The sequence below is a fragment of the Periplaneta americana genome, chromosome 6, assembly GCF_040183065.1.
Source record: "Periplaneta americana isolate PAMFEO1 chromosome 6, P.americana_PAMFEO1_priV1, whole genome shotgun sequence".
Classification (NCBI taxonomy): Eukaryota; Metazoa; Arthropoda; class Insecta; order Blattodea; family Blattidae; genus Periplaneta; species Periplaneta americana.
Window position 1 is genome coordinate 60,650,071 of NC_091122.1, and position 23,028 is coordinate 60,673,098.

Below are 23,028 nucleotides of genomic sequence, written 5' to 3' on the forward strand. Positions count from 1 at the left end.
ACAAAAAAAACGTAACTAGTTCAATATGAATGTTAGATACTTTTCACAACCTACAATTTCTGTAGTAGTAATATTAAACAATTATTATTTAAAAGCACTATATAATATGAAGTTAACAGAATGAATTACTGCTATTGATAGGTAATGGCAGAATACACAAAGAAGTGTACTAAATAGTTAACTCCGCATTACTGGCATTTAACACACACACATTTCTTTACATTCTACAACTTTCGACAAGTTTTTGATCTGAGACATGTTTAAAGTTCACAATTATTACTATACACTAAATATTGCTGGAAACATACGACTACATTGCATTATTTCCGACTAGTAGGTAAAAATAAAAGGAAAAAGTTAAGAGTCAATTTAAAGCAAACAGCTTTCAAGTTTTTTTTATTTGATGTCTCCAAATGAAATATCAATTTTCAAGTAAAAATGTTGACATTTCATGTACATGTGAAAGATCAGCTAATAGCATAACAAAATCGGTCAGTATTAATATATTTTCTCTGCATTTCATAAAATGATGTATGATAACAACACCTGACTTATCAAATGTCAAAATTTTACCTAAGGCAGTGGTTTTCAAACTGTGTGGAGCAGCTCCCTGAAGCATCATAGTCTTCAGTCAGGGGTGCTGTCAAAAGTTTTTTGGCACGCTTACAATCAGGCACCATGATGAGATGCGCCTTAGTGACCTATAATTAATGTCTTCATAATTTCAGTTATTTCTACCATAGGCTTCAAGTCCCTACAACTTTATACATAAATTAAATAATTTTCATATCTGAGCCAACCAATACAAAGAATCTCCGTAAAAAAAATACATGCAAATGTAAAAAATTACCTACATTTTAATGTGAAAATCTTTTTTTATACAGATGTGCCATGGATATTTATTTATGCTGAGGTTAAGGGAACCACGGACCCAAAAAAATTGAAAACCACTAACCTAAAGTACAGCCATGCTCTTAAAAACAACCTTTCTCTAACGTTCTGCTTTCCTACCACTATAATATAATACTTCTCTCATGTCGTGTGATATCCTATGAAGAACATTACCGTATTTACTCGCAAATTTTGCGTACTTTTTAATCTATTCTGGCTGTTTGAAAAATTGGGGTGCGTAAAATACGCGAATTTTTTTAATTAGACTTCTTGATCTGGGTTTTATTCAAGTATATAGTAATTAAGAATACAATACTTTTGTCGCCTAAGACTATTGGAAATCTTGAATTATAAATAATAATTAAATTGGGTATGTGACAATCATAATGAATGCAAAGTACATAGCAGACATAGCATTCTCAACAGGCAGTCTTTAATTGAGCACACTGTACGAGTTTATAGGCCTATAGGTGGTTGATCGATGCATTCTTCATGTTGCAGTAACAACTGCACGATACCTGTTAAACAGTAAAACTAACATTACTTGGATTACTGGTATTGGAACCTTGAATCGTATTTACTGTTCTCAGACTTGTCACAGTCACTGCCCTTAGGGGTAATTTACAAGGACAAGCATCAGTGTTGAAGTGATGTTATTTAGGGTTTCTTTGTGAAGCAAATAGTTGAGTTGGGTACTGGTCAATGAACAATGCCGTGAAATTCAAGTATTGGCAATGGAATTTAGGGAAGAAAAATTCATACTACACTGAAAAAAAAAATTATACCTAAACTGTGTGCAGAAAATACACAGAGCAAAATTAAAGTTCAAAATAATCCTTAAAAAATTAGGGTGCATAAAATACGTGGTGGCGCAATGTATGCGAGCAAATACGGTAGTTGTAATTTGTGAACACAAAATCTGAAATTCGAAATCAACTTTAATTTATTAAATACAGCAAATCACAAAGCCTAAATGTATCTCACATGCAGATATTAAATATTAAAATTCAAAACTTCATTCATCCAACCATTAATAACAAAAATACATTACAGTAGCTTCACATGTTATTCTAATGTATTTATCATACATACCAGTACAAACAGATTTAGAAGGATGATCAACAGCAGATTGACAAATTATGTAGGATTGCGATATTGAAGTATGAATAAAAGATTAGCGAAAAATTGAGTAGTCTGGCTTTGAGTAGATAGTGCTCACTATGCTGGAATAGTAGTTCCCTCATAAGGGAAAAAAAAATTTGATCAGTAAGATGATCACTCGACACACCTGTCATGGATGAAGAACGTCCTTGTGTATATTGCTGGATTGTGGTAATGGAAGGAGCTCTGGGTGAAGTAAGCATCGGTCCTGGAGAGACACACTTTGGCACTGCTGTCGTTGCTGCAGATGGAGAGGACACACTTAGCCATGTTGCACTCTGAGCTGCAGGGCTTGGTGCACGTGGTAAAAGAGTGCTGGGACCAAGACCACGCAATCCTGATGTGAAACTGAAATAATACACAACTCGAAAAAATATAAACTTTGCTTCTCTGATAGAAAATAAATTTTATATGCTAAAAATACTGTAAAATATGTCGAAATTAAATATACAATTCAATATAGTTTTATATCAGATTACAGAAATACACAGAACGCTGAGTTACGATTTTATATAACACTAGTGGCTTGTGCCGCAAATGCTGCAAACTAAGTTCATTAGACGTTCAAATCAAAGACGTTGTAGTTATATGTCTAGACACACAATTGGCGCTGGTGTTGTGTACAAATCTGAAACCTCTCGCGCAGGTTCGCTCGACGCCATGTTTGGGGAGCACAAATGATTGTTTCTATAAAGCATTCGGAGTTTAGAAAATACCATTGAATATATGGGCGTTTTCTTAGTGGATTTCCTCCTTCACTGTAACATAAATAAACTTATTTACATATTTTCTAACGTATAATATAAACTAACAGAAGTAAATTTAAATACTGTAACTAAGCATTGTTTTAAAATATAAACACCTTATATTGCTCATAAATAGACTTATTAGTTTATTTCTATTTCCTATGACCGAATACATGGAATATTTTTACTTATGTTATTTTATGTACGTTAGAAAATACGTAAATAATTTATTTTAATTATATTGCAAAGAGAGGGATGTCCGCTAAAAATGTCTATATACCCAATGGTATTTTCCAAACACCTAACGCACTGTAATAATAATCCTCATGTTCTGAGAATCAGAGGCGATATGACTCTTCCACTGCAGACATTGATTGCAATTCCCTCATTCTTACATCATTCTCAATGACAAAATATTGTCAAAATCTGATTGTATTCATTGCTGGGTTAGTTGTTAAATCATTAAGAAAAATATGGTGCAATAAATCCAAAGACTCAATTTATGGTAATACGTAGCCTACCAGCAGTAAACAAAATCTCTTTTATTTTTTTAAAAAAAGAATAACGGAAATCTTGTCATACCATCATCTGAGATTATAGAAACAGGCCACTTAAGTGAAAGAGCGATTATACAGATGTTGACAGTTCAATGGCATATTACCACCCTCTCTTACATCGTGTGAAAACAATGTGCTCTAGAAGTAGAACATCCGTACAATCTTTCTGCACTTATAGGAACATATTTTAGAAAATGGATCCCAGATTCCTCCCGAGAATCATATTTTAAACTTGTTAAACTGACCATAAAAGTACATAAAGATCTACTGACGTAGCCCAGTGGGCTAAGGACTGTTGGTCCGGAGTAGCGCTCCGTCGCGGGTTCGATTCCCACTGATTTTATATCCTCAACCTTAAGGTGAATGTCAGGTAATCTATGGCGGATCCTTGGCCTCGTATCGCCAAATATCATCTCGCTATCATCAATACCATCGATACTAAATAATCTAGTAGTTGATACAGCGTCATTAAATAACCAAATAAAAGAAAGTACTGTACTACATAAAGAGCAGATGTTAGCACACAGCTTAAGGTTACCAGTACAACACGACTTTAAATAAAAAATGTTGTAAGACAATATTTAACGGAGTCAATAATAATAATAATAATAATAATAATAATAATAATAATAATAATAATAATAATAAGGAATCAATAGGCAAGATGTTCTGTACACTAGGTCTGAGTTCTATTATATGACTAATTGACTAATTCATGCATGTGACGTTCATTTCATATTACAGCTGTGATAATAAGCTATTGCACGGTAGGCCTACTTATATTTCTAACTAAAACATTAGGTACGTGATTGTATTTACAGGTGTAGGCCTATATTATGTGATATGGAAGTGAATAAATATTGTTCATTTCTCGTCCACATCAAAGCAAACGTGTTTACAATATAGGGCCAATGTAACGTCTTACACAGGCAGTGTTTTGTTAATAACAGTTAGTACTAATACTTTTCTTTTCATCTGAACTGTTACTACAACATGCATTTGTACTTCTGTTCGCTCTATATGTTGTCAAATAACTATACAATATCTTTAGTTACGGTATCAAATTGTCATAGTTTTCTTTCGTTTCATGTCAAACTAACGGTTTCTAAGCTTGATTATGTCTTTAACGTGGTCGCTTTAAATGTTAATAAGATTTTTTTTCATTTATCCATTCAGATTGATTTATAAGAGACACCAAACATATATATTAAACATTCAGCATTGTATAGTGCAGCCGTCTGCTAGCCGGTGCTTCTCCCAAAGTATGGAGCGGATGCAAGCTTCAATTTGTCCCTACTCTAAACTTCTGTGCAGCCTCGGCTGTAGGGGCTTGGTTCAAATAAACATTTTTCAGATTTATTTTTAATGAAGAATACCAGATATTTTGAAAATTATTTGCTTCCGTAATAATGAAATATATTCACTCTGAATGGTTTTCTTTATGCCAAATACTTTTTCTTGAACCTATCCACCTTCAGTTTTTGAGTTTCAACGCGAAAACGCAAGTAACAATGTCAGGACGATCAGTGGGTTTTTCATATGGGAGTAAAGCAATAGCATTTCAGGTCATTGTGGATTGTAGGTGGAAGTTAAAAAATGTCAGGTTTGCTATGCTTTCGAACAATAGACACAGCATCTTGGTGTAGCTGCTGTATGTAGAGCTTGAAATGTAGAGGGTAAAATCATTTTTTATCCTAAGAGATCTTGTTGAAATGATCAGGAGACTACATAATTTTGTAGGCCTCTTATTTTATCAGTAAGTCATACCTTTTGGTCTTTCCTTAGGAACTGTAATTTTTTGCGCACTCTCAAGCCAATACTGAAGAGAATGATGCATGTAAATATTCGCACCACACCACCATTAAGTATATGAAAAGGACCCAACCCCACTTGATTAACTGTAAAAATATTTGATTTTTAATAACAATATTATTATCTTACGTAAGTTTTGTAGTTATATATATAGCCGGCACTCAGTAAATTATAGAAATGAAGATCTAATTTAAGATATTCTCTACATCTACTTACATAACCCCAAAACGTTTCACTTTCATATCATCAATATAGCATTAATATGTATAGGCTAATTAATGAAAAATAGTCACATCATGGCATTCACTGTAATAATATTTCACTTCTAATGGTAATCAAATCACCTCAAGTTTTGTAGATTTTAATATGCAATACACTGCTGTACTCAGAAAATTACACTGCAGAATCAGACCTGTAAATTACAGTAGAACTTGGTTATAGCGACCTCGTTTTGTGCGACACCTCGCCTATAACGTCAAATATTCTGTGGTCCCAACTAATTTCCCATAAGACATATGCTTTTCTATCTTGCTTAATACGACAAACGTATATGCGTCTACCTCGCATATAACATCATTTTCAACCTCAATTTGGAATAAGATTTTCTAAGACCCAAAGTATTTTAAGATATATTTTGTTGAAATCTGGCCCTGACAAATTCTTTACTGTCCCCTACTGTCATAGACCTCTGGAATGCAGGCGGATTCCCAACCCCATTGTAATCTACTCGAATTCATGTGGTATTAGTCAGTTTCAACAGGAATTTTTCACTAAGTGCACGCATTTTAACGCAGTATGGGCACTAAAAGAAGTGAATGTCACTTTAGAAGTCATTAGAACTATGAACATGTTCTATGACGCTAGGAAGGGAGCAGTGAAAAAGCAACTGAAATTATGAACATAGAACGTAATTTAGAAAGTGTGTATTGGGCAAGTAGAAGACAACAGAGTAAAATGACTGATTACTTCACTCCTAAGTAAAATAGTTTGGTGAGTACTGAACAAACTGTTTTAATACAGAATACTGTATTTATAATTGTAGGCCTACGTGTATTTTATTATTTTCATGATAGGCTTAAAAGTCAATACATAAATCTAAAATACATCTAATTATTAAGTTTGTTATTTTTCATTTTCTACCTAACTGGATTGATAATGTGAATCTTGGTTACTACGACACTCGTTTATAACAACATAATTTTTAAGATCCCTTGGATGTCGTTATAACCAAGTTCTACTGTATTTGTAGTAAGTCTTGAAGTTTTTAATAACCAACTGAATTTGAGCTCTAAATATGTCAGCAATCCTGTAGGTCATGGCCTTCGTATAATAGCCTATTCTTTATTGTAGTGTGTGTTTTGTTTTATACTGAAATGCAATTAGTTCTCAAAACTGACAAAAGATGGGTTTTGGAAAATAGGAAAATTATGTAGGAAAACTAACGCTTCACTGAAAGTTACTATTTTTCTGAAAATCTTTGGATGCCAAGCTTCAAAATGAGGGGTCATTTATTAAAATCCGTTCCGCCGTTTTCCCATAATTTCCATTACCAGTTCAAATTATTTATACAGTAGCGTGCAAATTAATCCGAACAACGTAATTACTTATGCAAAAACACTCAAACGGGATAAAAAAGGATCTAAGACATACCTCAGTAATCTATGTGGCCTCCCTTGTTCCTAATAACAGCTCTGAGACGATTTGGCATGGATTCCACTAATTTCCCACACATATTCTTCATTTCTTCATCGCGAAACCATACATCAATGAGGGCAGAAATCATCTTCTCCTTTGTAGAAAAACCCATTTTTTGCATTCTTCTTTTGCAAATTGATCACAAGTTCTCAATGGGGTTGATGTCGGGTGGGTTGCCTGGCCAGGAGAGTACCTGAATATTCTTCTTGTTGAAGAATTCTGTAGTTTTTCGAGACGTATGGCATGGTGCCAGGTCTTGTTGGAACACACCTCTGCCATCCGGAAATGATTTTTGCAGCAGGGGTACGATTCTGGTTTCCAATAAGTGAATATATTTGTCAGAATTCATCATTCCCTTGACAGGTATTAATGCTCCAGGCCCTTCATGTGTAAAACAACCCCAAAACATTACTTTAGGGGGTATTTGGGTGCTTGTTGGAGATGAGCTGCTGTTACTTTTTTGGATCCTTTCCGTACGTAAGAAACACGGTGGCTGTGGACCTCGAAATGAGACTCATCGGAAAAAAGTACATTCACTGTCCAGTGTTGTAATTTTGCCCACATTAAGCATTTTTTGCACATAACAAGGGTTAGCAGTTGCTTCTTAATAGGCTTACGAGCCCTTCGTCCACCTTCCAAAAGCCTACGCCGCACTGTTGTGACGTGAATATTCGCCCCAGTGGTAGCCATTAACTCGTGACCATCTGCAGGTGAAGTCTTCCTTTTCCGGCCACAGTTTCCTTTTTTCTGGGGTGTGATGGATCCAGTCTCCCTGTATCGTTTTATGATCGAATTAACAGTAGCCAAACCGATGTGACATTCTGCAGCAATTTGCCTCTGTGTCATAGAAGAATGCTCTGCTAATGTTATAATTTTAGACCGTTTTCATGGAGTTGTAGCCATTTGTGAAGATGACAGAATCTACACAGGATTGCAGTATTAAGTCTTCAACACAACTGAAATGCTTATAAGTACAAAACGACAGACAAAATGTCACATATTATAAACAAAATAATGACAGACCTTCAACAATGGAATTACACGTACTACAGATGTCAATTAAAGCGGTATGAGCAGCTGTGAGGCCAACAATGACAGAAAATGTAAAAATATGTCGTGTTCGGATTAATTTGCACGCTACTGTTGATAATTTCAGAAACAGTATATATCAATCAGTGAAGTATGAATTCTGAAGAAAAGAAAATCATAGAAACTAAATGCCACACGCATATGAAATTCCTTCTCCACCTCTTCTTTCTTGGGCCTAGAGGCCTGTTACAGTCTCATTCCATCATTTCAGCAGACAGTCCAAACATCTTTATCCTAGAGGATAACAGTTTATTATTTGACATGGTATTCTTGTAGATGGCATTCTGAGTATATGAGATTTTCATTTGAATTCACATCATTATTAAGACTTTCAAGATTGGTCCACAAAATGAATCATGCTATACACGAAAAATTATAAATTAAAATTAAGTTTTATTTAACGATGCTTGTAACTACTAAGATTATATCAGCATCATCGGTATGCCAGAATTTGTACCACAGGAAACATTTTACATGCCAGTAAATCTAATGATATAAGCCTGCCGCATTTAAGCACACTTAAATGTCATCGACCTGGGCCGGGATCAAATCTGCAACCTTGGGTACAGAAGGCCAGCACTCCACCACGGTCGACGAAAAATTATAAGTATACAACATACTTAAGATGAAACTCAAGAAATGGGTACTACAAAGAGAAAAAAAAATCGAATACTGACCCAGGGACAGGAAATTCCTCGCATAAGTAACTCACAAAGTGAAGACTTTTTTGCACCATCTACAAAACAACCATTCCTGTTGTAATTACAGTAGAATCCTGTTACACCATTGATGAATATATTGCGGTTTCGGATATAACATAGTGGAAATTATGTTCTCACTGCCACTGCCGCCACCATCACCACCATAATCATATTTTTATCTTTCTATTTTAGTTTCTTTACCCCAGAAAAACTGCCTTAACATTAAGAGTGCACCTTACACAGAGGAGCATCTTACATACCAATACATATGGTACCATCACCATCAATGATTAATTTAATGGCAGAATAGTGATGATAAGTTATCACTCTCCACTTGTCTACTGGCTGTATTGACCAAAGAGCTACTAATGAAATGCTAGTTGTTGTAGTCAATTTTTATGATTCCCACCCAGAGGTTATTTAAAAGTGTTTAGTAAGAATTCTACTTTGCTGAAAATGCCAACTTTCTCTGAATATCAATGTTTCACTCTGCCAATTGTAAGAATCTCAACAATATACTTAACAAAAAAAGTGGTGAAAGAGCCAACACTTTTTCTTAATGTCGATATATTTCTAAAAGTAACATAATATTCAAACAGATTTAACATTATTTATTTTTAGAGATGAACATTAAAAACATGACCAAGAACACATTGAAAGACACTCTTTCAGTTCTCCCAATGACGGGACTGCCTCATTGGACAAAGCATAATAAACATATTGAGTGAAAACAAAAACAGACCACAAAAGAGAAATGAGGGGAACAAACAAAAGGGAAAATTAAGTACAGGAAAGATAATAGCATGCATATAACAGGCTAAACATAGTAAACAAACAGATTAGACAATCGAGGAAAAGTATCCCTTTTTAGGAAACAAAGTACAGATGGTATTTTAAAATGACAAGTGATCCTCTAATAGCGGCAAGGGAAACATCATTAATGAAGTCGTTGTTCAGCTGGAACTTCTTGCAGAAACTGGCAAAGAGGCAAGGTATTGTGCCCCTAGCGCCAACCATTAGCCCAACTACTTCAATGGAGGTGAGGTGATATTTCTCCAAATAGAATGGAACTGTGGGCTCATAAATTCTGCATTTTTCTGCGTGGACGTCAGCGGGCTGTTGTTCCTGTGCCTCGAACCTGACTGTCGGGTCGATAATGTAGGCGGATGTAGAGCCTGGTGGAATGGCAAGCATGTCAATTCGCCGACAGGATCCCTCTTGAGAGATGCCATGGACTTCTTCGTGCACAGTGAGACCTTTCTTCCTCAAGGCTTCGGCAATCATGGACCTGATTCTGTGATGTCTAGAGTTCCGCAGTGTCTCGCTGAAAGGACAGGTACCCAAAACATGGCCAAGAGTTTCAATCTCACTGACGCAACGACGACAGTGGTTTCCGTCTCGGGACCTTCCTGGTATAGCATGCAGCGGACAAACATTAGCTGTCATTTTAAGAGCTTGTCTCCATTCACTGCTAGTGAGGCGATCAGGTTGTCGGATCCATTTATTGGCGGGAGTGAACTCCTTATAGAGGATGACGCCTTTCCCTTTCTGATTTAAAGAGCACCAAGATTGAAATGCTCACTCCCTGAGCTCTTGTCTCAGCTTTTTCACTTGAAGTGAATCAGAAGAGATGTTTTGAAGTCCAAGTTTATTTAACCAAACCCCAGTATTAGGGCACGATTTTACAGAAATAAAATTTAAGTAATATTAATAGCTTTTCAAAAGAAATGCAAAGACTTTCAGTCTGTAATTTAATTTAAACAAACCAATTTCAATTCCTATATGTTCAAACCTTACAAAAGATAAACTGAGGTCCAATATACGGTAATTTAATCCTTGGAGGAGGGAAAAAATCATCATAATGAATTAAAGTGAAACATCTGGTGCTGAAGATAAGACACTTCATTAAATGTGCTACTCACCTGTTCGTGTGCTGTGTACTAGCTGTAGATTGAAGATTTGCTGTTGCTCTTACTATAGGTGTAGCAACTGCTGATCGAGGGGCTGCTATATTTGCTACTGCTGCAGCACCTGTAAAACATCTCAATTAAAAGAAGGTCCATATGCGTATGTTGGTATGTTGTTTTTTAATGCCTCCTGTTACAGTGAAGCAAGACCTTTTTCGGATTCTACTGTCTCGACGAAGTTCATTTTTCATTTCTAGAATGGGGACCCCGAGAAAGGAAGACAGAAAAATGGACGATTATGACTAGCTACCCTTGATGGTCTAGCTGTTTCCACACTTAGAGGCAGAACACTTACGCAACATCTCTGTATGCTAGTTAATGTATCTCAGTAGTTTGCAGGGGGTAGCTAGATGTGCAATAATGTATGTGCAGTGGTCATTCCTTTTTATGAACTGTTACAGGAAACAGAGTAATTACGGCCCGGTTTCTTCAACCTTGTTAAAATGCACCTAACATAATGTTAATTAACTGTAAGTTAAAAATATAAATTGCTGTTAAAAATATTGCATTTCTTCAACTTTATATTTCACATTTCAACATTCTGTTTGTTAACTCTGTTAGGACCAGAGACTCTAGAGTTTAACCATAACCTATAACCAAGTATAGGCTCAATTCTGTTTTATGAACTCTGACAATTGGGATTCTCACTTGTTTCAGTTGTTTGATTCAGAGAGGATAGAAATCTTTCTATTCTCTCAGGTTTGATTTCTGCTTCTTTCTGTCATCTGTATCACAGTAGCATGAAGTGGTGTATTGGTGTTGCTGTTGAGAAATGGAAAACACTGGAAGAAAAAGAAATTGTGGGACTAATTTCTCTTAGTTCGAGAAAAGCCTTCTGGTGGAAATAATTTAGCAGTATAAACCAATTATTCAGAAAAAAAAAAAAACAAACGGATCTACGTTAATAGCGAAAAGTGAGGCTTGGCAGAAAATAGCCTAAACCTTTGTATTAACTTCTGTTCTGTCAAATCACAGAAATCATCTGCTCTGTTTATGTATCCATGGATATCATTTTCTAAATAGTCAAGATATAAAAGTTCAGCATCTAACGCACCAGCCATATTCAATACTTCTAACAGAGAGTTAAATGATTTAACTGCATGAAATTGGATAGTTAAATTAACACGAGTTTTAACAGCCTGTTATTACTAACAGTAGTTGAAGAGATGCTTTAACTGTTAAGATGACAGTTAAAATGGAATTACACACTGTTATAATTTAACAAAGGTTGAAGAAACCGGGCCTAAGTGTTCAAGTATTTAAAATTCCTTATTAAAATGAGGAAAAAAATCTTAGAAGTGACTTTTCTGTATATATTGAGTGCTTTTCTATTTAGATAAGACAAAAACTCACCTCTAGGTACATGATATGTAGTGGAGACATGGGTAGCAGATGTTGCAGAATTTGTTTGATGAGGAAGTGGAGATGTTGCAGGCACAATAGAAGGTCGAGTACTTGCCACTGTTCCACTATGTGCTGAGGCAGACGCCGTGCACACTGGAAGTGCACTGCGCTGGACACTCACTAGAAAATAAATCTTAATATGTATATACTATTTCAGGCATTAATAATATATAAATTATTTTGGTATCTAAAATTCAAAGAAATAGTGGCCATTACAATGGTTCATCAACTTCATCTCATGCAAAGCTGGCCACACTCTATACCATTCATTTGCTGGTACAACCATTCTGCAGTCTCAGATTTTCAGGTATATTTTTCACCTAGAAAATAAGACGAACAAGGAGAGAATATACTTTATACTTTCAGCATCATCGACTTTAATGATATTGTTTTGGATAGATGTAAATGATACAAAACGAAGTGCAAAGATAAAAATATCCCTTATACATGCCATGAAGGCAATTGGAGGGGGGGGGGGGCATGAAGGCAGAACACCATGCTTTCTTGACCTCTGCAATAGAATGAAATGGTGTGATTGTCTTTTTACTCAATTTGATATTTATTACAAATGCAAAAAAACTCACTTCACCACTGGGGATAGAATCCAGGACCTTCAGTTCTATGTACTGAGTGCTCTACCACCGAGTTATGCTGGCGCTCCATCCACAGCACCAGATCGAACATCTCTTCTTAGTTTTTTTTCATTTTTGGCCTACTCCATGTTTTGACATAACAGTATGTCATTACTTGTTATACAGGAGCGCACTCATATATTAAGTGACTTGGACAGCCAGGAACTAACAATTACGAACTATTAGATATTTTAGATCTATATGAAAATAGTATTAGTTTTCTAAGCCTAGACAATTCTCTATTATGGTTATTATTTATTACTAGCCATACCTGTGCACTTTGCTGCACTTATTAGAAATATTATTGACTTAAATCTATTATATTTTCAAATACAGTCCTACAATTATTATAGTAATAGCTTATTATAAGCTGTAAGTCGTTTGCTCCCAAATTATTTTCAAAGTTACATTTAAATCTATGAATGTAACTGTTATTATCATGAAATACTCTCTGGAGTCGTTCAGAAAATTCTACTTTTAAGCTTAGTACTATATCAGACCTATTAGATAATTGGTCATTGTCTGAACCAAAATATACTTGAAAAAAACTGAGGGTTGTTACTTTCAACTGGAAGAAGACTTCCAATTAAATGATAAGCCTATGATTGAACTTAAAATGATGACATAAAATTGACTTCATGTATGTCATTTGTCCCAAACAATGTCACCTGAAGTAAGGTGTTTTATTGTCTTTGTATTGTTTAAAAAGTGTACTAATAACAGATGTACTCCTATAAGTAAGTTTTTAATTGGTTGTGGGGGCTCTTGAATTTTAGGAGGAGGGAAGGAAAAAAATTGTGTTGTGACATGTTTTACATCTAGGAGCTGCTTTTCTGCAAATTTCTTTTTAAAGCATACTTCTCCTTGTAGTGTTATCTTAATCTTCTGAATCAAAAGTGATTCCAGCATCGACATGTTCAATGTAAGTCTGAACTCTGCACGATTTTTTCTCACAACACTGAAGACTCTTTCTGTACGACAGTCACTCTGGGGCACATTTAGTACTGCGAACACAACTTTAGTTAATATTTTATACTCACTGTCACTTCTGCAATCCACACCTTAATTAACCAAATTTGGGAATCTTTGAATAAAATATTCAAGAGACATTTTTCACACGCACGCACGCACACACACCTATCTTTTCTTCTGGAGAAAAAGATGATAGAACTCTGTGTAGAATATACCATAGCGGACGGGAGATGATTACTCTCCAGTGCATGGGAATTTTATTGTAAAACCTGCTTTTCGTCCAATTTAAAACTTTCAAGGCCTAAGTGGAGTTCAAAGTAAAGTTATGTTAAAAACATACTACTAACACATTTCTCGGTTACATGATGAAAAATGCAACAAAAAGATGCTGGAACACTGTTCCGACATGTTCCGCCAGAAAAAAGCACTATATATAAATAGCCATAATAGTGGAGGGGAAGTCCATAATAGTCAGCACCTCTGATTTTATATTCTATACCACTCACAACTAATGAAAGTAAAATGAATATAAAACACAAATTAAACCCACCTTGTTTCAATGACATCTGTGAGCCAGATCCAACATGTGAAACCTGACTGGTTGTGCTGCTGCACGTAACGATAGTCTGAATACCAGAACTCTGCACCCTTGCTGCAGGATGACCAGCAGTTGTACCAATACTACGGAGTTGACTAGCAGCTTGTATCTAAAAGAAAAGACAACATTTTATATTCATTTTATATATATATATATATATATATATATATATATATATATATATATATATATATATATACTGGCTTCATTTATACACTGACGGATCCTTGATCTCCAGAGAACAAGGTGCTGGTGCAGGTGTTACGTGCTGTCTCTTCTCACTTTATAGATCTCTTGGGTATGGAACAACAAGTTTTGGTGGAGAAATCATTGCAATAAGTGAAAGTCTCAGGAATCTTCTATGCCACATCAATAAATTTAAAAATGCAGTTATATTTTCAGACTCCAAAGCAGCTATTCTACCAATAATCTCTAAACACACACCTTCATCTCAAACAGCAGAAATAACTAAAATGCTCTCTCAATTAATATCACTCAATAAAAGAATTGTATTCCAATGGATACCATCCCATTGTGGAATCCTGGGAAACGAGAATGCGGATGCTTTAGCAAAGAAGGGCAGCACTGCTACTTACAGACCTGTTACTAAATCTACATATTACTCTGTGAAAAGATTTATTAAATCTACATACTTAGACTTCAACAAACAAAATTTGATAACACAATCTCAAGGGGAAAAATGGAACTCTCTGCATCAAAATCCACAGTTAATTCCCGATTTACCACGAAAATCGTCTGTAGCTGCATTTAGATTGGCAACAGGCCATGATTGTTTGGCCAAACACCTGCATAGAATTGGAATATATCAGTCCCCTAACTGCCCATTGTACAACTCAAACCAAGAAATGGATTCGGAACACCTCAAAATCTGTGCTTCAGTGGCTGGCCATGATAATATCTTTGAAAAATATTGGAGTGCAAGAGGTCAAATGACTTTATTGTCAAATGCCCGGCATTAGAAAACAACAACATATTCAATACACGATATTTTAACAGACAATATAAAAATTTATTTTTAAAACAACAAATCAAAATATCTCTATCACTGCATTAATTTTCAGTATTCTGATAGATGTGACATTAACTACAATAAAATTATTGTAAAATCAAGCCCACAAACAAAGAAGTCAGCTATGAAACAAAAATATAGCAATACAACAGTTAAAACCGATGGTGATGAATGCGAGCTCTCTATCATATTATTTATTAGTATCTATGAAACCAATGTCCTCATTGGCGAAAGCTGTCTAATACAATGTAACAGCTATTCATCATTGAATGATGGCCACTTTAAACTTATTGTATTGCCTGGTAGACCTACATATACAGGATGAACTGTAAGTAATGTCATTCATTTCAGGGAGTTATTCTTTGAGATATTTCAAACAAAAAAGTTTAATACGATTTTGCTCGTTTTTGCTTCCTTTTCGAGATAAAAATTGTTTTATTTTAAACATTTCATAGTGTATTTTGGGAAAGCCATTGATCGAATTCGCAATATGCTGATTCAATTTAAGAGGGCAGTATATTATGATACTGTGGCGCCATGCGGGAATATTCTGGTTGCGTTGGGGAGTTGCGCACACATCTGGCGAGAAGGAAGGCGCGAGGAGACGGAAATTCGAGCTTCGGTAGGAGCTGTAGCATGGTACGGAACGAGGGGAGAAGGCTGCGGTGACAGCGCCGATCGGAGAGAGCAAGGGAAACATCGAGAAATGGATCTCTTCGAAGATTCTGAAAACCACGCGAATCGAAGATTCCAGAAGTTGTTGTTGTTTTCTAATGCCAGGCGTTTGACAAAGTCATTTGACCTCTTGCACTCCAATATTTTTCAAAGATATCGAAGATTCCAGAAGTCATGGTGTAATAAATAAAAGCGCTAGTGTCGACAAAAGAGTCAGTCAGTCTTCAAGTCTTGTCTTGGACAGCAGCGAGCGACGGGGATCTGAGTTCGACGTGTGATGGACTGCAACTGGAAAGACCTGAGTTCGACGTGCAGTGAACATGAGTGAGTGAGTCCGTAACTGTGGCAGTATGCAGGCGAGTGCGACGCATCCGGAAGACCTGAATTCGACATGCAGTGAACTTTAACAGTGAGCTAGAAGAACTGACAGTTTTGTTCTGCACATAGTGCATTGTGAATATTAACTGAAATTAGGAGTATTGATACATGGTGTTCTTCTCAATAATACAAGTCGTGTATTGCCATTGTCGTCGTGTGGAGTGCAATAACGACTATTGTGTTGCTGTGTTGAGTGGAATATCTATTGTTGTAGGGTGAATTATTAAGAATAAAAGTCACATTGTTGCCGGGTGGTGGTTATAGTAAAATAAAAAGTTACTATACGTTTGAGATGGGCAGGACATGTAGCACATATGGGCAAATCCAGAAATGCATAGAGTGTTAGTTGGGAGGCCGGAGAGGCAAACACCTTTGGGGAGACCAAGACATAGATGGGAGGATAATATTAAAATGGATTTGAGGGAGGTGGGATATGAAGATAGAGTTTGATTAATCTTACACAGGAAAGGGACCAATGGCAGAACTTATGTGAGGGTGGTAATGAATCTCCAGGTTCCTTAAAAGCCATAAGTAAGTGTATTATGATAATAAAAAACTGAAATAATTTTATATTTGTCCTTTAAATGTACAGAAATTTGATTGAACAAATGTGACATTGTAAAATTTCTTTTCAGAATGAAAAGATACATTTGTTTCGATCTAAACTTAAATTATTTCAATCACTTATTATCATAATACATTGCTCTCTTAAATTGACTATCATATTGGGAATTCAATCAATGGCTTTCCCAAAACCTGCTATGAAATGTTTCATATAAAACAATTTTGCTCCGGAAAAGGAAGCAAAAACGAACAAAATTGTATTAAACATTTTTGTTTGATTTATCTCAAAGAATAACCCCTTGAAATTAATGACATTACTTACAGTTCACCGTCTATAGTTATATCTATCATATTTTTACTCAGATTAAAATGCAGCAAAAATTACCTACATCATTTAAAATTACAGTATTAACGAATGCATGTATTTGCTATCAATCAAATTAAGTAGCTGAAATAATGTATTATTATTATTATTTTATTTGATGGAAGAAAGAATACAGTTCCTGGATTTTCTAAATATGGAGCACTGTGCTATTTGGCGACGAGCAACAAGGATTCAATGACACGCAAATGAGAATTACGATCAGAGTTGTGTTACACCTACATAAATGTGGAAGTTCAATTATGGTGAGGGATTGCATTTATGTAAAAGGGGTAGGAAAACAATTTTCACTGATGCCACAGTGAAGTCAGAGGAATATATGGTATAATAATGCACTGCTATATGTTACTATCAAAGAAATTACAGGAAGACGAAAGGTGTAGTTATAACCACAAGACAAACTTCACATAAAAGTAAGGCATGGTTTAGTCACACTGATGTCCCTCTACTTTCCTAACCAGCCTGATCTTAGCCCTATAGAAAATATCTGGAAAATTCTTGAGAAATCTATGCATAAATACTATATCTCGAACATTCAGAATCAGAAAACACAACTGAAAACTTATTCACTCATTCGTAGTGTTCTGTCCAAGGGCAGGTCTTTCACTGCAAACCCAGCATTCTCCAGTCTTTCCTATTTTCTGTCTTCCTCTTTGTCTCCGCATATGATCCACATATCTTAATGTCGTCTATCATCTGATATCTTTTTCTGCCCCAAACTCTTCTCCCATTCACCATTCCTTCCAGTGCATCCTTCATTAGGCAGTTTCTTCTCAATCAGTGACCCAACCAATTCCTTCTTTTCTTCCTGATCAGTTTCAGCATCATTCTTTCTTCTTCCACTCTTTCCAACAGAACTTCATTTCTTATTCTGTCTGTCCACTTCACACACTCCATTCTTTTCCATATCCACATTTCAAATGTGTCTATTCATTTCTCTTCATTTCGTTGTAATGTTTCTGCCACATACAATGCCACACTCGACACAAAGCACTTTACTTGTCTCTTCCTCAGTTTTTTCCAGAGGTCCACAGAAGATGCTCCTTTTTCTATTAAAAGCTTCCTTTGCCACTGCTTTTGACTTTCTGGCTGCAGCCTATGTTACTGCTTAGTACACCCCAAATATTTGAAGCTGTCCACTTATTCTACTGCCTGATTTAGAATTCGCAAGTTTACCTTCTTTACTTTTCTTCCTACGACCATGCTCTTCGTCTTGTTGGTATTTATCTTCACCCCATACTGCTCACAGCTGTCATTTAGTTCCTATAGCATATCCCTTAGTATCAACTTCTCTTCTGCTAACTCCTCCAAGTAGTTGTTGAACAGGGTAGGTGATAAAGGGCATCCTTGTCATACTCCTCTCCCTATTTCACTTCCTTCTGACATTTCTTCTCTATATAAGAAGAGTGTCAGCAAGAGTAAAAACGAGCTTGTTTTGATGCCAAAGGAAATCTGACAAAATATTAGTGTAAAAAGTCTAACAGTGCATACAGGAAAACTTTTCTTTTGCAAATTTTCCAAAAAATAATATTTTTGTGACTTATTTTTTGTTCATTTTTAGAGTATGGTTTGAAAGAACGTGATGAGAAATTCTCTTACTTGTTATGGGTTTTGTTAACTGAGGACATAACATAATTTTTGGTTCCTTGTAGCAAATACTCTCTAACATTAATACTGGAAAGTTCATGATAAGAGAGGCGAATGACTCATCAGTGCTATCTAGCGGCAGGGAATGTTGACAGTGAGGATAACGTGACACGTAGCGCGGTAAATTGCATCTAACAAGAGTTTTGTACTTCAACACGTGGTGTAAGTCGTAAGGATTATTCTCATGGTTGTTCCACAAAATGTCAGGGAAAAGTGGGATTGTTTGTTCTGTGTTCTTCTGTAAAAAGTGCGCTTGGCAAAAAGATGCTAGATCGTTCTTCAGATTTCCGAAAGATACAGATAGGTGAGTGAGTAGTCATGTAAATACGAGTAGTCTATTACTTTTCTGCCACAGGATTATTATTATTATTATTATTATTATTATTATTATTATTACAGTAGAGGAGACAGTAGATAACTTGTTCTGTGACCTTATCATGTGTTCTGGCTATCACCAATGGGTATGGAGAAGGAAGATAATTAGTCTGAGATGAACTTTCGTGTCAGTAGATTCGTATAATTTTAATCATGAAATAAACTCTCTTTCTGTTAGCTCATTCTTTCCCCACTCGCACGATTCACATGACAGGTCTCGTGTCCTCACCATCATCATCATAATATTATTATTATTATTATTATTATTATTATTATCATTATTATTACTGTTATTTGTTTTTGTCATAAAGATGTGCCATATGTGTAAATAAATGTAAAAGACAGGACCTAGACGAAACGTTTAAAACTAGAGGAACAGAGTATCTGTACAAAAATCACAGAATATGTTCAGATCACTTTAGATTATCGGACTTCAATAACCCTAATTTGAAAAGTCAGGGGCAAGTAAAAATAAGGTGTAATTGGAAAAGTACCGAAGTTTCAAATGAGTCATAGACCTGTTAATTTTTAATATTTTTTTTTAATAACAGACTGAAGAGAACAGCTTATCCTTCACTGAATTTAACAGCTCCTTCTTCCGAAAATATGGGTCAAAGTACGATGAAAGAAGCGCGAAGGTCCCCAAAGAAACGCATTAGACCTTCCATCGAGGAGGCGACGGTTTCTCCAATTCCAGACAGAAACGACGATAGTCCTCTACCAGGTACCTCATAATCAGATAGTACATTAGCAATAATATGTTCTCTGTGCTAAGTGAATCAGTTATTAAACCGCATAAAAGTACTTTACTTCCATCATACCAAACACAATTTCTTTATAGTTTCTCCATATAAAATACTGAACGTCATGACTTTTTCAAACTAAATAGACGCATATTGTGATACGTAACATAAAAATACGAATTATTGATTTTGTGAAGAAAGTGTGTGAACTCATGTTTTCTCATAAAAACTGATTCAGTTAGTTATTCGCAAAATATTATTTACCTAGCCCTAGACTTTCAAGACGTTATTAATATTTCACTAAATTAAGTCCCTGTTTATTTTTTAAGATGCAAGAAATCCTAAAAGGTCAAAGATGGCTCAAGATCTTCAGATAAAGACACTTTCTAAGAAATTGATTGCAGCTCAAAAGTTGGTATCTAAACAAAAAAAAAAATATATATATATATATATATATATATATATATATATATATATATATATATTTTTCATCTCTTCGGGCGGAAGTGAGAGCTTTGAAGACAACCAGTTCAAATACTGATTTAATCAAAATTGTTTCTAATGATGAATTCATTATGTCACAAGTGCGCTTAAAAAGAAAGAAAAAATGGGAAGGCGGTATTACAGATGTCTCCGATTTGGATGTAACTGTTGGTGAGTTGATGACAAAAATGTACAGCATACAAATGAAGAAACCGTGTTGCAAGAAAATGCAAGGGCTTATGTTGCAGGTTGGGTGTGTAGCAGAATAAATCACGAAATTTGTCGAAGAAATTTATCTTGTAAAGAAAACCCCAACGATGACGTAACAATGCACATCGCAAATAAAAAATACTGTAAAGATTCAAAAATTGTTTTCCCTAATGATGTTTCTCTAATGCTCAGCCAATTGTGTTCTGATGTTTTCAAAGAAATTGATCATGTTATTTGTAAAACTAGAATTGGTGTAAAAAAAAAAGAACTAGTTAAAATGGTAATGCTCCCTGTTAACATGTCCATTTGCAGTGACTGTGCCAATGTCTTCATTGATAAATATTTCAATGTGTTAATAAATTGTTACATCAAAAATAAAATGGACAACCATACAGCTAAAAAACAAAACAAGCGATGTATGAAAGCTGCTAAAGTCATGCACAACTAGATTTCATCAAATTTGAAAATATGAGAATTTATCAATTCATTTCTATTCTAATAACTTTGTAATTTGTTATTAATTAAAAATGTTATGAACAAAGTGACTCTAAAGTATACTATTTATTGCTTTGCAGCTTCTTATTGAAATCAAATGCACACCTCTCCTCTTTTCTTCACATAACCCAGCATGACGCACGGAGTGTGCGAACGTTTCAAGCCGCTAGATGGCAGCACTGTTACTTTTCGCTGCCGCTTGCAATGCTAAACAGGAAAGCTTTCCAGTATTAATGTTAGAGAGTATTTGCTTGTAGTTAGTTTAGAAAATATCTATTACTACCATAATAATTATTCAGAATTAAAAATGTGCAATTAAACAAAAGTGTGAAAAAATTAAAATATGAGATTCATACAATGGTAAAAATTTTTTTTTGAATATTTGAAAATGTTGTATTTCTGGGCATGTCCAATTAACGATGTTGAATTTTGAAACGCATTACATTTGCTTTACTACCAATGTGCTCGCTCATTCATTCACTAGAGACAGAGATAGTGATCAGTTGCGAGGGTGAGCTGAAGGAGTGCAGTTGAATAAGGAGTGAAGATTCTGTTGTTGTTTACAGTACTATACATATGGCAATGCCACGGCACATACTTTCAGCAGCAGAAAGAGTCCGAATAGTGACTTCAATGCAACATGGTCATATGACAAGTCGAGGTAGCTCAAGGGGTGTGATGCAATCAAAGGGATGTTTTCAGAGTTCAGCAGAAATTCCAACAGACACATGCTATAGCTGATAGACCTAGGATAGGTCAACCACGCAAAACAACCACTGCACGAGACCGATACAACTGTATTTCCCTTTGGAGACACCCTAGGATCACTGCAACCACCTTATGGAGGGAGCTTCAAGCGGCTACAGGAGTCAATGTGTCTACACAAACTGTTCGGAATCAACTCAACAATGTAGGACTCGTTCAGGGAGCCATGCCTCGATTATAATCACAGAGTTCAGCATGTACAATGGGCAAGAAGATATGAAAATTGGATCCGGGAACAATGGGCCCAAACTTTATTTACAGGTGAAATATGCACTGCATTGCATCCAGATGACAAGAGTATTCATGTCTGGAGGGCAAATGGTTAACATTTGAATGAAGCTTTCATTGTTGAATGCTACCAACAAGGTGGTGGTTCAGCACTCTTCTGGGGAGGAATCATGATGGGCCGCTGCACACCACTATAGCTATCTTTTTTTTTTTTTTTAAGATGGGACATGACAGTTAAGCGGCCGAGCTTGTAACTACAGCGCTATGTTGCCAATATGGACTACCACGCTGTCAGCTGACAAGCTAGCAATTGACATTAGATGGCTGACGTTAAAACATTCATTGACAATTGATGTAAAGGTAAAAAGAAAAAAAAACAATACAAAAATCGACAGAGAATCAAAGATGAAACGTATCAATGCTAACACTGTGTACAAAATAAATGTCGCCAAGAAAGCTATTAAACACTCCCACATGGGAACTGTAACTTTGGCAACTCATAATTGTTACCATAGCAACAGGCCTATCAGCTATGTGACATTCAGTTATTTTTCCAATCACAATGCTACTGTCATGTTTCATCTTTAAAAAAAAAAAAAACAAGTACAGTTCACATCCAAGGGAATATGAACGCACAGCAGTATGAGAACAACGTCCTTGAACCCATTGTTCGTGGATTTAGAGATACCAGAAGAGCAAGTTTCACTTTCGTAGATGACAATGCTCGTGCTTACCGCGCCAACTCTGTGAATATATACTTGGAAAGACATGGTATTCAAAGGATTTTCTGGCCACCATCATCTCCTAGCATGAATTGTGTGGAGCATG

The 23,028-nt window shown here is 35.6% G+C and overlaps 1 protein-coding gene across 2 annotated transcripts in view; it reads right to left on the minus strand.

Annotated features, from left to right (window-relative positions):
* The window catches only part of LOC138701362 (histone deacetylase complex subunit SAP130-A-like), a 93,196-nt gene that overhangs the window by 59,289 nt on the left and 10,879 nt on the right, over positions 1–23,028 (minus strand). For both annotated transcript variants that reach the window (XM_069828181.1, XM_069828182.1), the window contains exons 3-6: positions 14,178–14,334; positions 11,973–12,143; positions 10,575–10,683; positions 2,180–2,400 (exon numbers count right to left, since the gene is read on the minus strand). In XM_069828181.1, coding sequence (XP_069684282.1) covers positions 2,180–2,400; positions 10,575–10,683; positions 11,973–12,143; positions 14,178–14,334 — 658 coding nt within the window. The remainder of the gene's footprint in view (positions 1–2,179; positions 2,401–10,574; positions 10,684–11,972; positions 12,144–14,177; positions 14,335–23,028) is intronic.